Raw genomic sequence first — 16,656 nt, 5'->3', positions numbered from 1 at the left:
GAAACACAGGTTGCATGGTTTATGCCTATAGATCTACAAGTAAATACACTGGATGGTTCAAAAAGAAAGTACACTGGGACATGATAAATGATACAGGACTCTAGGCATTCACACACAGTGAGACCAATAGAAGATATTATTAGGAGAGGAATATAAGGGCATAATACCTATGTGCATCTGATCATATAAAATAATATTTATCGAAATGAACTCCAGGAAATGGAAACGAGGTCTTTTCTTTGTTGCTGTTTTAGTTTTTTCCTTTTTTTTTTTGCCAGCCCTGGGCTTGAGCTCAGGGCCTGAGCACTGTCCTTGGACTTTCTCAAGGCTAGAGCTCTACCACTTGAGCCTCAGCACCATTTCCGGCTTTTTTCTATGTATGTGGTACCAAGGAATCGAACCTGGATCTTAGTGCATGCTAGGCAAGCACTCTACAACTAGGCCAAACTCCCGGCCCCAGTTTTTTCCTTTTTTAAAATAATATAAATACAGAGGGGTTACAGTTATATTCGTTAGATAGAGGGTGCATTACTTCTCACACATTGATATCCCTTCTTATGTTTTTGTCCCCATTTCCCTCCCCCACCCCTTCCCTCATTTTCCCCTCCTATTTCAAATAAACAAGTAAACATCTATATAATATACCAGGTAACAAAGTGGTTTTTTTTCCTTTTGTCTTGTTCATTTATCTGTCTTTGGGAGGAAAAGTCAAGGCACAGAAATGGTGGCATAAAGGGAGAACAAATACAGCAGTGGCATTCAGTAGATGCTATATAACTTATGAGTGAGGACAGGAAGGAAAAACTGGGAGAGAATTAAGGAATGACATTGAGAAATGTACTTTTTTTTGGTCATGGGGCTTGAACTCTGGGCCTGGGCCCTGTCCCTGAGCTCTTCAGCTCAAGCCCAGACCCCTTGAGCCACAGCGCCACTTCCTATTTTCTAGTAATTAATTGGAGATAAGAGTCTCACAGACTTTCATGCCTGGACTGTCTTTGAACTGTGATCCTCAGGTCTCAGCCTCTTCAGTAGCTAAGATTACAAGTATGAGCCACCAGTTCCTGGCCAGAAATGTATTCTTTTTTTTTTTTTTTTTTTTGTGGATCATGGGGCTTGAACTCTGGGCCTGGACACTGTCCCTGAGCTCTTCAGCTCAAAGCTATTGCCCTATCCCTGGAGCAACAGCCCCACTTCCCATTTTCTAGTGATTAATTACAGGTGTGAGCCACCATATCTGGCCAGAAATGTATTCTTAATCTCATTTATATAACTGTAACTTCTCTGTATGCCACCTTTGTAGTAACAATACAAATGCATGAAGAAAAAAATTAGAAATAAATTTAAAACATTTTAGATAATAAAATATTGCCAGAAAGAATCTCAATGCTGTCTTGATCGGCAGGCCTCCTATTATATAGGGACACTAATTCAGAGATATTAATACCTGAACGAGGGAAACAGACACAACTGCCACTAGGAGCTAAGAATAGATAATAGATAAACAAAACAGTAGGGAGTAGAACCTTGTAAGAAGAGCTGATGTGTTTTGAACACTTAATTTGTATCAGATTACTGGCACTCTTTGAGTCACTAGCTTAATTATTCCTCATAGTAAGCTTTGTGTGTGTGTGTGCATGTGCATGCACATTCACGTGTGTGCATGGGAACAGACATATGCATGTGTGCACTGCTGGGAATCAAACCCAGGGCCTCACAGATGCTAAGCAAGTGCTCTACTACCGAGTTATATCTTCAGCTCCCATATCAAATTATAGAATAAACACTTGGGCAAACCACATTGAGAAAACAAATCTGTTTACTGAGACCATCTTAATTAAGAGCTCCAATTTTAACCACGCAGGACACATCATTGCTGTCTTCAGCACTGCTTGCTTCTTAAAAATATCAATGCCTTTACTTTTCAAGACTATCTTGTTTTTTCAGAAGTCTCTTTGGTCCTTTCTACCTTTGTCAAGAAGATCTCATTAGTAGCCAGTTGTAGTGATTCCTCTCCTGGGCTTCTGCCTCACAGAGTGTCCCAAGGGTCCTGACATCCTGGTGGTCTTGCTATCCGTGATGGGAGCCATTCTGCTCATTGGTCTTGCTACACTGCTCATTTGGAAACTTCTCATCACCATCCATGACCGGAAAGAGTTTGCTAAATTTGAGGAAGAACGAGCCAGAGCAAAATGGGACACGGTAAGAGACTGGGCTCGGTGTTTTTCTTCAGTTTTTAGTTTGAGAAGCTGAATTGAAAGCAGTAGTTGCTGTGGTCAGGTTCCTACTCATCTTCTGCTCTAAAAACGGGGAGATGGTTTAACAACCTCATGTCTTTAGGCTTCCCAAAAACTGAATCTCTACCATACCATGACCCTGGACCATGGCATACGTACTGATTGAATGCAAATAGGACATAAATGAGATGCTGTGAAGAAATTTAAAAGAAAAAAGAAATTCATTCTCCGATTGGAGGAGACAGAACCAACTTATACTGACAATATAAAATATACTATAAAGTAGTATTAAAGTCAAAAGTATTAATACACAAATGGAAAAAGATACAATAGCGAACATTTACTGAGAATTTACCATGGGCTAAGAACTATCCTAAATGCTTTCTATGTATTAGCTTCTCTCATCCTTTTGTGGGAAGCACTATTATTGTTGCAATTTTCTAAATAAGGAAACTGAAGGCTAGGAAGTTACCTGGTCATGGAAAGTTTTGGTTTGCGACTTGGGGTTGAACAGGAAGTCAATTTGTTATAGAGTTAGGAGTTTAAGTGACTGAATGTTGTGGGAAAGAACCTACTTGATTCTTTTTTAAATATTTTAGGCTTTTTTTTTTTTGGACTTTCCAAATGGCCATTTGATTGCCTAAATGTTCATGGTTAGACTAAAAGTTTGTTCCCATTTTTTTTTTTTTGTGGGACTTGAACTCTGGGCCTGGGCATTGTCCCTGAGCTCTTCAGCTCAAGGCTACCATCCTACCCCTTGAGCCACAGCACCACTTCCAGTTTTCCAATTTTCTGGTGGTTAATTGGCCATAAGAGTCTCACATTCTTTACTGGGCTGGCTTTGAACTGCGATCCTCAGATCTCAGCCTCCTGAGTAACTAGGATTACAGGTGTGAGACACCATGCCTGGCTGTTTTTTTCCTATTTAATCCCAGCCCCAGTGCTTTGTATTCATAGATCGCAAGGAACTAGATTGTTTCTATTAGGATCAAGTATAACACCTCTTAAGCTTAAAAACATATTTGGGTTTCTTTTTGGAAGCTTGAACTCAGTCCCTGAGCTTTTTTGCTCAAGGCTAGTGCTGTACCACTGGAGCCACAGATCCACTTGTGGCTTTTTTGGTGCTTAAGAGTCATATACACTTTCCTGGCCAGTCTGGCTTTGAACCAGGATCCTCAGATCTCATCCTCCTGAGTAATTAGGATTATATGTGTGGGCCACTTGTTGAAGGTATCATTACAGAATAATTGATATGGTGAAATTCATCACTTTTCGCTGGAAAATAATGCAATATCCAGTGAGCCACCGCTTTTTCCTGGTCACATGACAGTTTTCTGGCTAGGGATTGAAGAGATGAGGTGAAAACAAATAAAGAATTATTGCAGGAGAATCTGGCTTCTGTGTTCTGACCACCATACTCTTCAGCAGTATGGGAGAAGTACGAAAAGAGGGGTGGCAGGCAGGGGAAGGTCATGGGAGAGACTGGTGAAAGCTGCCCTGGAATGTTTGGGGCTATTAAAAGAAAAAAAAGTGATACATGTTTTTAGAAATAGTAACAGGATGTCCATCTACTTTGTTTATCCTCTTCTTATTTCTTACCTATTCCTGTTGTACAAGTAAAAATGTGAGTTAGCTGGCCTCTGGTGGCTCACACTTACAATTCTAGCTACTCAGGAGACTGAGATCTGAGGGTTGTCATTCAAAGCCAGCCCAGGCAGGAAAGTCCATGAGACTCTTCTTTTAATTTTAATTTTTATTTTTTATTGTAATTAATAGAAGGGCTACATTATATTCGCCAGATAGAAGACGCATTACTTCACAAACATTGCTACCCTTTCTCATGATTTTATCCTCATTTCCCTCCCCCATCCCCTCCCCTCATCTTGTTTTCCCCCCTTCCCTATCCTATTGCAAATAAACATATATACAATATCTCAGATAACAAGGTAAGCTACTGTAACAATATAAGATAACCAAGGGACAACAAAGGAGATGAGAAACAACATAGTACATTAAGAACAATAATCACACATTATATGGCTTTTGTTTCTATATCCTGGAGGTCCTATCATAGCCTCATCCTATATGGCCTTATGTATCTAGGTTTTACCCTATTGTAAACCTCTGCTAGGAGAGTCCAAGGTTTCTACTGATTATGACAAATGAGGAAAACCATTGAGCCTAAGTTCCTTTGAGTCTGGCTTACTTCACTTAATATGATTTTTTCTAAGTCTTTCCATTTCCTTCAAATGGGGCAATGTTGAAGTCCATGAGACTCTTATCTCCAATTATCCACCCCCAAACCCGAAGCAGATCTGTGATTCAAGTGGTAGAGTGCTAGCTTTGAGCAATAAATCTCTGGGTTAGTGCCTAGGCTTGAGTTCAAGCTCCAGAATTGGTATACACTCACACATACACACATATACAGTGTGTGTGTGTGTGTGTGTGAGAGAGAGAGAGAGAGAGAGAGAGAGAGAGAGAGAGAGAGAGAGAGAGAGAGAGAGAGAGAGAGAGAGAGAGAGAGAGAGAGAGAGAGGAGGGAGAGAGAGACAGAGAGAAACAGAGAGAGACAGAGAGACAGACAGAGACAGAGACAGACAGACAGACAGACAGACAAACAGAGAGAGAGACAGAGAGGGTGTTAGCCTGTTTCATCAATGCTGTGCTCCAGGGAAGAGTGTCTTGGACAAACCTTTAGGCCAAGGAGGGAGAAGGAGCTCAGTATAAGATTTTCTGTTCTTTTTTTCAGGCCAACAACCCACTGTATAAAGAAGCCACCTCTACTTTCACCAACATCACCTATCGGGGCACTTAAAGACAAGAGGTCAACTTCAGATCATTGTCACACTGTGCCAGGGTCGTGGGAGTCTCTGCCATCATGTTTACAGAGGACAGTGTTTATGTGGTGGGATATGGGGTGGGTGGGCTGGGAGAATGTTTGCATGTGGAAATGTGGGTCTCGTCAGTGTGTGTGTGTGTGTGTGTTGTACATGGGGAAATGTGTAATTTAAGCCTTGTGATGTGTTCGTTAGCAGAGCTCCCTCTCCTTGGTCCCGAGAATGCCTCCTTCAGGGATTCTTCCTGCTTCGCTCGAGGGTAACCTATGAGCTGAGTAGGTCTTCATTACCTCAGTGAGAAGCCAGCTTTTCTTGTCAGAGGGGCAAGGCTGAGGTCTGTCATGCCAGAGGAAGGAATTCCAAGTCTTGACCCTATCCTGAGTTTGTCAGTTCATGGTTCATATGCCTGTATTTCAGTGGCTAATGGCTATGGTAGAAACTTCTGGGCTTTATACCCTGGTTGTGTTATTAACAGTGTCTCTATCTCCTTCCCTTTTCTCAGGCTGCAGGGGGATCTAAGCCCTCAGACCTGTCCGTGTCTTTTATCATCACCTCAGTTCAGCAATGGTCTCTCCTGATGAGAGTCTTTGTCACTGAATTCTTTACCTGTTGTTCGTGAGGATGGCAGCCCCCCCTTCAGGGACCATGAGTGGCCTGGGGGATGTGCATGCATCTCCTCCCCCCTCAATTCTGAATCACAACCCTTCATATTTGCCTCATTGGCAGCTCTACCCCAGAGGTTGATTTAGAACTGCCATCATCCTTAGATCAGAGCCATAGATCAGAACCATCACTTACCTCCTGCTCCCACACCCTCACTTGTTGAAGACATTTGCTATACACTGGGAATTTCTCTCATGACCAGATATCTTCCTCGAAGGGAGGGTGCAAGTGATCAGAGTCAGAGGCCTGGCCCTATCCTCAGGCCTTTTCCCTTGTCCTAGGCAACCCCAACCACCTAACCCTGTTCCTCTAGGTATTCTATGCACCTGCAGGAATAATTGCATTTACCTACCTCTTGGGCATCTAGTGGAGGAGACATTCCCATGAGTATGCCAAGTGGAAGTGCCAGGATGGGATGATAGCCAGTGGGACCAGCATATACAGCCTGTTCTCCTACGGGCTAGAAAAAGCTCACTTTAACTCAGTCTTTAATATGAGAGGCTGCTGGGGCAATTTTATTTGATGTTTTTTTTTCCTTAGGGCACCTGAAATCTTGATAAGGTTTGCTTTATTGAAAGGAAACAGGTAACAGTGTACTCGAGACATATTTGTACTTTAATTTAATCGTGAAGGAGACCATAAGAGAACTCTGCAGACTTGGGTTGGATGCAGACACTCTCATTTGGCATCATGGTAGTTAAGTTGCTGAGCCTGTGCCAAGCCCTCTCTTCTGGGAAGCCTGTGGGGATGGATATTTGGACATGTTGGACCTTTCTCTTCTTTTGTCCTAATGCAAGCAGTTGCTTGAATAATGTTGAATTTTAATTAAAAAAAACCCCCACCCCTTCACCACTCAAGGAAAAGGGAAAGACCTGTATACAGTGGTCCACTGATAAGGAAATCTGAGTACTGGCTTTAAAGTTGCTACTAAGGAACCATCCATGTTAATTAGGGCAAGTTAGTTTCTTCACCTTGGAGTTCAGTTTTCTAGGCTGAAAAAGGATGTGTTTGGACCAGTTAGTCTTTTCTTCCCTTCCCTTCCTTTCCCTTCCTATCCTTTCCCTCTCCTCCCCCCGCCCCACTTTCTTTCTTTCTTTTTTTGCCAGTCCTTGGGCGTGATCTAAGGGCCTGAGCACTGTCCCTGAGCACTGTCCCTGAGCTTCTTTTGCTCAAGGCTAGCACTCTACCACTTGAGCCACAGTGCCACTTCCAGTTTCCTGGTGGTTAACTGGCGATAAGAGTCTCAAGGACTTTAGTGCTCAGGCTGGCTTTGAACTGTGACCCTCAGATCTCAGCCCCTGAGTAGCTAGAATTACAGGCTTTTTTTGTTTATGTGATACTGAGAAATGTAACCCAGGGCTTCGAGCATGCTAGACAAGCATTCTACCACTAGACCACACTTGCAGCCAGGTTTTTTGGTTTTGTTTTTTTGTTTTTTTGTTTTTTTTGGTTGGTCATGGGGCTTAAATTCTGGGCCTGGGCACTGTCCCTCAGCTCTTCAGCTCAAGACTAGTGTTCTACCACATAAGCCACAACAGCACTTCAAGTTTTCCGGTGGTTAATAGGGGAGATAAGTCTCACAGACTTTCATGGCAGGGCTGGCTTTGAACTGTGATCTTCAGATCTCAGCCTTCTGAGTAGCTAGGATTACAGGTGTGAGCCACCAGCACCCCGCAAGATATTTCTTTTTGTTAAGTATTCCTGGTTGAAATGACTGAGTGCCTTCTGACTTCTTCACCTCCTCCAATGTTTGAGTTGTGCAACAGTGAATTAAATGTGTTTTCCAAAAAGAATCTGTACTTCCTGTGTTATTTCTGTTTCCTTTGGGTGAAAAGCCTTAGGTGTCACTGCCTCACAAATGATTATTTTGGAGTAGGTGTATTTCTAAATGGGAACTGAGCTAGCTTTGAGTCATGCTCTTATCTTGCTTGCTGGCTTATTTACTTATTTATTTGTTCATTCATTCATTCATTCATGCATTCATCTGTGTGTTTTGTATGCTTGTCCTGAGGCTTGTGGGGGTAAGAGTCTCTTGGATGTTCGTGCCTAGATGGCTTTGAATTGTGATCCTCAGATATCAGCCTCCTGAATTGCTTAGGATTACAGATTCACATGACCTCCTGATACAACAAGGACATTTGGTAGACATGAGCTATATGATCTGCCAGCCACTGGAGCAGGGCATACTTTTTTCTAGTATTTTTTTTAAAAATTGCATATTTTTAGCTGTGTTAGGAATTGAACTCAGGACCTCATGCATACTAGGCAAGTACTGTTCTACTTTGAGCCATACTCACAGCTCTTTTGTTTTGCACGGCATGTGTGTATGTGTGCATTTTCTAGAATCACGTGTTGGGCTCTGCTGACAGCATTGTAAGCTTTTTGTAGTTACCTCTTCAAAGTTTTCTGCATGAGACTAGTTTTAAAGGTTTACTAATCCTATGACCAGATTAAGTCACAGCAAAGGCCCCATTTCTTGGCACTAATTTTCTGTATTAATGTTCTCTAAAGGAACAGGTATGTAATTATTAAGGAGGTTTATTAGATTGGCTTCTATAAATGAGTAGTCCTATGGTTGGATAGACCTATGAGGACCATTTGTGTGCTGGAGAGCCAGAGAATCTAGTTGCCTCCTAGTTTTCTTTTTTCTTTCTTTCTTTTTCTTATTCTTTCTCTTTTTTTGGGGGGTGGTTACAGGGCTTGAACTCTGTTTTTTTTTTTTTTTTTTTTGGTTGGTCATGGGGCTTAAATTCTGGGCCAGGACACTGTCCCTGACCTCTTCAGCTCAAGGCTAGCGCGGTACCTCTTGAGCCACAGCACCACTTCCGGTTTTCTGGTGGTTAATTGGAGATAAGAGTCTAATGGAATTTTGTGCTTGGGCTGGCTTTGAACTGTGATCCTCAGATCTCAGCCTCCCGAGTAGCTAGGATTACAGGCATGAGCCACCAGCATCCAGCTTCCTAGTTTTCTTTTCTTTTCTTTTTTTCTTTTTTGGTTGGTTGTGGGGCTTGAACCCAGGCCTGGGCACTGTCCCTAAGCTCTTCAGCTCAAGGCTATAGCACTCCACCACATTGAATCACAGCGCCACTGCCTGTTTTCTGGTGGTTAATTGGAGATAAGACTCAGACTTTATTGCCTGGGCTGGCTTTGAATCACGATCCGGAGATCTCAGCCTCCCGAGTAGCTAGGATTACAGGCATGAGCCACTGGCACCAGGCTCCTAGTTTAAGAAGTGAGAAGCCACAGAACAATAGGGATCTCTGATGTGACCTCAGTCCCAGACCGAGGGTGTGGAACCTTCCTAGAGAGGGGTTGGTATGAGTTTATGTTGAAAGTTAAAGAATCTGGGTGGGTTGACATAACCTGTAAATTCTACTAGTTTAGGAGTCTGAGTTAAAAGGATTGCAAATTTGAAGGAAGCCAGGACAATTTAGATTCTGCCTTGGAATGAAACAGAAAGAGTTGGGATATAGCTTAGTGGTAGTGTTTACTTACCATGCATAAAACTCTGAGTTCAATCTCTAAGTGTGAGTGCACATGATAAAATAAGTTGTAGTCATATGTGTATGGGCTATAGTAGCTACACTGGGTACAACTGCTCAGGAAGAATGAAGCTTATATATGCTGGTTAGCTTCCTCCTTTTTCCACTTTTATTCTAAGCAAGTCCCTTGCCCAGTGCAGGATGCTACTCACATTCAGTTGCTGTTCCATACATCTCTGGTTATACCATGACAGACACATCTAGAAATGTTCTTTAATCTCCTAGGCAACTTTCAGTCCAATCAAGTTGACAATCAAAATTAAGCACCAGAACTTTTTTTTTTTAAGAAAAAAGAAATGTGTTGATAGATTTGCTTTTCCTGACCTTCTTTTGATAAACCACACTTGTAATCATTTAACTTTTGGCTTCTGTAGTTTGAACTCTATAGTAACAGAGCCATCTAATGACCATTAGGGCCAATTACAAGCAGATTCCCTGATAATCACAGTGAGCCAATTTTCACACTGATGCACTGCAATGACTATATATACTTTGTTAGTAAGCACTTTAAATAATTAATGTTTGACTTTGCAATGCAATATGTTTCTGGAAACATACTTTCTTCATTTGTTTGGTTTGGCTAAAGTATGCAAGGAGACAGTCTTGGATGCTTATGATTACGGTTAAGTATATCATTAAGTGAACATTTAAAACTCCACTCAGTGTAGCTAAAAAAGGAGAATTAAGAGGTCAAGGACATGATTGCCTCGCCTGCTTTCTTTGCAGCTGCTAATGTCAGAATGATGTGACATTAAGTCACAGAGGAAACCTCTGTTATCACTGTGTATCATTGATAACATGCCAAAGAATGAACACAGAAAGCAGCATTTAGAAAATGTAAGAGCCTTAAGATAAAATATCCATTTTAAATGAATCTTTCACATTGTCCCTGAAAAGAACTATGTTAAGAAAACCAGTGGCACAATTAATTGTGCTTTATCTAATATGTTAGTTGAGTTTTCCAGTGATTCATGCAATTGGCAGGACTCTTTAGAGAGGTCAGAGTGAAGGGTGTGTAGTATCACTTTGATGGTCAATGAAAATAACTAGTTAAGAAAAAGGAAATATGTTGATGAGGTCTAGTGGATGTTGCCTTTTGACCCTTATAATCACCATTGTAACAGAAATCAGTAATTATACCCCATTATTTGTTTTCCCTTTCCAGTTTCTCTTGCAGCTAGATGTGACATGATTATTTCATAGGCAGTGAGGCATAAATGAAAGAATTGTTTGCAACTTGCAGTATTGCTGTTTCAATCAAGGGTGTATACCTTTTTCTTCCTTTCTTCAGGCTGGAATGAAAATGCATTCCATTCCAGAAGTACTCTGAAAATGAAGTAGCCATCATGAACGAAGATGTGATCTAGGTGACTGATTATATTAATTATCTGCAAGTGCATAAAGTCACCCCACAATTTAGCAGTTTAAACAACAAACATGATTGTATACCTTCTGTGGTTAGGAGTTCAGGGATTTAACTGGGTGGTTTTGGCTTAGTTTCTTATGAGACTGAGGTCAAGCTGTTGGCCAGGGTTTCAGACAATTGTAGGTTCAATGGGGCTGGAGGATGTTTTTCCAAAATGGTTTACTCACATGACTTTTGGCAGGAGACACTATCTAGGCTGGCGTCCATCACCCCTTGATTGTAGCCAGAGGGCTGTTTGAGTGTTGGCAGGACATGTCAGCTACTTACTTTCAAGGTATCCAAGGGGGAAGCCACAATGTTTTGACTTTTTAAAAAGGAAACTGCCTTCATTCTTAGTTGGTACAGAAAAAATGTTTAAGTTAGCTGAGAGGAAGCAAAAACCTGAGAGTCAATCATGAGAATGGATAGGTTCTCTGGAAGAAACCTGAATAGAGCAAGGAGAAAGGAATATTGTGAATAGCCAGAGCCTATAGCCCAAGCGAGAAAGCCAGCACCACTTCAAGTGTCTCTATTCCTCAGCCTGAAACCAAATTTCCATTTAGGAAATTGGCAGGCTCTGGAGAGGGAAGTAAAGTGTATGGGGGCTGAAAAGGGTTTGTGTGGCCACCTTTTATTAGAGAAGGGGGCAAAACAGGAAATTGTAAACAGCCTAGTTGACAAAAGGTATCAATTGCTTCTCTTCTAGAAAGAAGTAAACAGTCAAGAAACTCCTTGAATATAGAAATGAGGTTTAGCTTTATGGTCATTGTTTTTAATGGACTATGTGAAGTTATCTCTTTTTCTTTTCTTTCATTTTTCCCCTACGGTTTATCCCCTTTTCTCACTGTATTTGATTTTGGTATTGGTTTATTATATATATATGTACATATGTGTGTATGCACATATATATAAATATGTTTATTGGAACTAAAAAGAAGAAACTCCTTGAATTACCACTCAGTGTGTCATGTGGAGTGCAAAGAGTGCTGCTGCAGCCCTGGACCATGGAAAGTCAGATGGGTTGGACATCAAATAATGATAGCAAGATGACTTCTCACTTATAATTCTAGGAAAGTTAAAGATATATGTTTATATCTATTAGTATTATTATGCTGCGATCAATAAGCAACATTTCCTAGTTACCTGCATGAGGGGTATGCTTGCAGCCGTCTTTATAAAGTGAGGCACTTAGAATTTTTTTCTTCCCCCATCTAGCTTGTAGAACAGTCCTGTTGCCATTTGGGAAAACGCCCTCACTCCATCTCTGTATAGGGAACTCTGCAGCTGAGATGTAAGCCCAGCCAGAAAAAGGGTTGAGCAGTTGGAATGCTGCTTTGACAGTACTTGGAATGCCGATAAGTGACCATGGAAAGGTTAAAACAACCAGCTCTGGAGAGGGCTAAGAGTCTGGAATACTGCCCCAAGGAAGGGCTCTTAGAGCTCGACCTTGAAAGCTAGATAAGGCAGAGTACATGTTTGAATTATGCTATCTTTGCTCCAAAAACAATAAGGAAGCCAATTCTTCCCACAAACTCTGTGATTGGAATAACAGTATAGATGCATTGTTTTCTGCACATACCCATGGTAACCTTCCCCATACTAAAGAAATAAGCTTGCTTATGGAAACTTGGTGTTCAGAAGCTGGTGCGCACTGAATCCCCTGGCTCCCCACCATCTCTCTCTTTCTCTGTCTTTTCTCATTTCTTCCGCTTCAGTGCATATCTGCCTTCTTCAAGTTTTGTCAGTTCCTACTTCATCTTGGCTGCCTACCACCTTGTATGCTCATCATCTTCTTCTTCCCAACCAGGATGATGGGCACGCTGAGACAGAAATGCTTGACTTCTGGAATCATGTTTTTCTTGAATGCTTCTAAACTAGAACGGTTACCAGTTGGTGTCTGGGTTGGAAAGTGGCCTGGTTATACCCCCAAAACCAGCCTTATCAACCTTTCACCCACTTCAATGTCTGCCACATAATCCTCAAACACCACAGGGACACTGTACAACTCTGGGAACTGCTCCTTGCTGAGACCATGAGGCAAGCACATCTTCCTACAAGGTCCGTCCCCAACTATCACACCAGTTTGTCCCCAGTGGCAGTTATCACTTACAAATGTGCTTCAAAATGCATGGCTCACATGACTAACATTGCACAAAGTACCTGTAACTTCTCAGATGAAAGGTACACGATACAATTTTCTGGCTGGTCTCTTTGCATGTTATACACCTCTCTGTGAGTTACAAGCTCAGAGAAGAGAGCAGGATTCTCAAGAGGTAACAGCAGACTAATGAAAGGTGATGAACAGTGGAGCCTAAGTGAGGATGGCCAGGGCAAGAGTGTGGGGAAGCAAGGCTTGCTACAAGATTGAGTTTTATATCACACTGTCACTTCTGACATATTCTATTTATTATAGGTAGCCCAATAGAGCCAGCCAATAGATAAGAGGATAGGAAGAGTTGCTATCTCTTGAAGGAAGGAATATTATGGCCAGAATCATCACTCACCAAAGATACTCACATCCTAATCTTAACCCGTGGATTTGCAATAAAGAACTTTGTTGATCAACTCAATGATCTTGCCAGAGGAAGGTTATCCTGATTTATCTGGGAGGCTCATTGTAGTTACTCTGGCCCAATAGAGTCATAGTAAGAGTAAGTGAGTAGGAAATGTGATAAGGAAAGTATCTTGGAGTGATTTGGCTATAAGTCAAAGAGTGCAATAGTGCAGGTAGCCTATAGAAAGACAGGAATGGGTTCCCATCCCCCTGCTTCCATTCCCCCAACACACACACACACACACACACACACACACACACACACACACACACACAGACCCACAGACCCCCCCCCCCACACACACACCTGGAAGAATTGCAGTCTTTGATTTTAGTCCTGAAAGTTTCATTTTGGAGTTATGATCTCCAGAAATGTTAGATAATAAATTTGTGTTGTTTAAGACAATAAATTCAAGGGATTTTTGTTTGCTTTTGCTTTACAACAAGTATTGTTGGATGTATTTAAAAATTACCACTGTCCTGCCTCTGGCCACAAATTATTTATAATTTTCTCACATGCTAAGTAAACTCATTCCTCCCATGGACCTGGATTTCTTATCCCATTATAGCACCAATTCAATTTTCAGAATTATATTCTCTAAATAGGTGTAGGTGCATCTGAGTTCCTTGGGTGTAATTCCTTGTATATAGCTACATAAGAACAGAGCTCTAATTCCAAGGTCTTTGCGCTAAAGAAAAAGTTATATGCCCCATTCCCTCAACAATTCATATGAAATGGTAGGCCAGACTAGTTAGGTAACGTCTATAAATACACAGAAAGTAGGAAAAAGGAGGTACAGTGAAGTCACTGGTCCACAGCAACTCTGAAATCCACTTGGGCAGGGGTTTGCAGTTCCACACTTCAAAGCCTGGGAATAATTCTCCATGGTTCTTCATTCCAGCTTCTGGGCTCTTGACTTTATCTTCTATGTTTCCCGTCTCATGAAAGGTAACGTATGTTTGTGCCTGAATAGATTTCTCTGACTTCTTTCTGCTTGTAGAGCTGTGGGGGCCTTAAGGACTCTTTCCTTTCCATATTTTCTTGATTTTAGTCCAAGCTGACAATAAAACTTCTCAAAACTTTTTCAAGTCTCCTTCAAATCATACCACGTTTTAGCACATGAGCTAATAGCTATTCCCACAAATCTTTTTGGAAAAGTCTTTGAGATATGTCCATTGAAGGACAAAGACTCTAAGATTATTAGAGGACCAGTGATCTTCCATAAAGGAGTCACGAATGCACAATGGGGAAATGAAGATCTCTTCAATAAATGGTAGTGGGAAAACTGAATATGTACATGCAGAAGAATGAAATTAAAACAGCATAGAAAAGATCAGCTCAATAGTTGATGGATGAAGGGCTTAAGGGTAAGATTTGAAATTATAAAGCTACTCGAAGAAAAGTTGTTCCATGGTGTTGGCCTGGGCAATGATTTTTTTTTTCTATGTGACTTTGAAAGCACAGGTAAAAATAAATAGAATGGTACCAAACTGAAAAAGCTTTTGCTCAGCAAAAGAATCAGGAGAGTAAAGAGACAATTCAGAACAAGAATAAAGATTTGTAAGCCATCTAGTAAGGGCTTCATATACAAAGTATAAGCAAACCAAACACATTGTTAGCAAGTAAAGAAATAACCAGCTGGGGGCTGAGAGTGTTGCCATGGTAGAGTGCTTGCCTCACATGCATGAAATTTTGGGTTCAATTCCTCAGTACCACATACACAAGCCCCAGGACTGGCAAAAAAATATACACAAAAAAGGGAGAAATAACCAGCTGGATGCCGGTTGCTCAGGCCTGTAATCAGAGCTACTCAGGAAGCTGAGACCCACAGATCATATGGTTCTGGACAGGAAAGTCCTTGAGACTCTTATCTTCAATCAACTCCCACAAAATCCAGAAAAGGCTCTGTGGCTCAAGTGGTAGAATGCTAATCTTGAGCACAAAAACCTCAGGCCCTGAGTTCAAACCCCAGAACTGGCAATAATAATAATAATAATAATAATAATAACAACAATTATTATTATTATTATTATTAACCAAGCTAAAAGCTGGGCAAAGCTTCTGAATACACATTTCTCCCAAAGAAGACATATGGTCTTATGAAGAATGTGTGAAATCTCAGTTTCGGTCAGTGAGAATGTCTATTATCAAAAAGTTGAATGGCAGCTACTGTGGTTATGGAGAAAAAGGAACCTTTGCATATTGTTAGTGACACTGTAAATTAGTACAGCCATTATGGAAACACTATGGAGATTTTCCCTCATGAAGAAGAATGGGGTTACCATAATATCTAGCTGTCCATTTCTAGGTGTATCTCTGAAAGAATTTAAACCATTGTCTCAGAAAAACAACCGACACACATGTCTGCTCTTGTAATACTCAAATGGTCTAGATATGGAGCCGGCTGAAGTGACCATCAATGAAGGAATGGATCAAGAAAATGTAAGTATAGCAAGCAAATGATATTTTAGCCTCAATAAAGAAAGAAATTCTGCAATATGTAACAGCTGGCAGAAAACGGGTAGACATGCTAAGTGATATAAAACAGAAAGAGGGTTTGACATATATGAAATATGACAATGTCAAATTCATACAAGTAGGCAATGAAATGCTGGTCTTTAGTGACTGAGAGGGAATGAGGATGAGGAAACATGACACAAACGGTACAAAATTTCAAGATGGAAGGATCCTGTTCTGAAATCTGTTGCAGATGTACATTTACATTTATATAGAGTAAATGTACATTTGAAAAACTGCCATCATTTTCAGACGTCTTAAAAAAGATGAACAGATGACTGTGTTAGTAGGCTTGATGTAATCATTCTCTCTCTCTCTCTCTCTCTCTCTATATATATATATATTTTCTTTTTCTTTTTTTTTTTTTGCCAGTCCTGGGCTTGAGCTCAGGGCCTGAGCACTGTCCTTGGACTTTCTCAAGGCTAGAGCTCTACCACTTGAGCCTCAGCACCACTTCAGGCTTTTTTCTATGTATGTGGTACCAAGGAATCAAACCTGGGTGTTTGGGCATGCTAGGCAAGCACTCTACCACTAGGCCAAACTCCTGGCCCCTAAAGATACAGTTGAATTAATTGAGGGAAAATGATAAGTGGAATTCAGGATGAATATCATGGAGTGATTGAAATATCGTTTAGCGGGAGGGTGGAGGCATTCACAGGATGGACAGAAGGAGAAAACAAAATAGACGTGGGTCAGACTCTGGCAAGGCCAGAAAGGGGAGCCAGCAGGACAGAGGGCGACATTCATGCCAGGGTGGAGCTGGAGGCCCCCCAGTCGTGAGCGGGGCCCGCAGTGCTGGGAGGCAGGTGGGTGGAGGCCCCGGGCCCGCCTAAGTCGACGCTGACCAAGGCCTGACGCTCCGGCCCTCACAGGTGAGCGCTTCCTGGAGGCACGCTTGCCTGG

At 41.4% G+C, this 16,656-nt stretch overlaps 1 protein-coding gene across 1 annotated transcript in view; it reads left to right on the top strand.

Annotated features, from left to right (window-relative positions):
• Positions 1-7,527, top strand: part of Itgb3 (integrin subunit beta 3) — a 60,213-nt gene extending 52,686 nt beyond the window's left edge. Inside the window, exons 14-15 of the mRNA XM_090349996.1 lie at positions 2,033-2,199; positions 4,984-7,527. Of these exons, the coding sequence (XP_090206122.1) occupies positions 2,033-2,199; positions 4,984-5,049 (233 nt within the window). The 3' untranslated portion in view covers positions 5,050-7,527. The remainder of the gene's footprint in view (positions 1-2,032; positions 2,200-4,983) is intronic.
• The last annotated feature ends 9,129 nt before the right edge of the window (positions 7,528-16,656 follow it).

Source organism: Megascapheus bottae, chromosome 17, assembly GCF_031878675.1.
Source record: "Megascapheus bottae isolate mThoBot1 chromosome 17, mThoBot2.hap1, whole genome shotgun sequence".
Taxonomy (NCBI): Eukaryota; Metazoa; Chordata; class Mammalia; order Rodentia; family Geomyidae; genus Megascapheus; species Megascapheus bottae.
The sequence above is the reverse complement of the archived record's forward strand: the minus strand, read 5'-3'. Positions and strand labels throughout refer to the sequence as shown.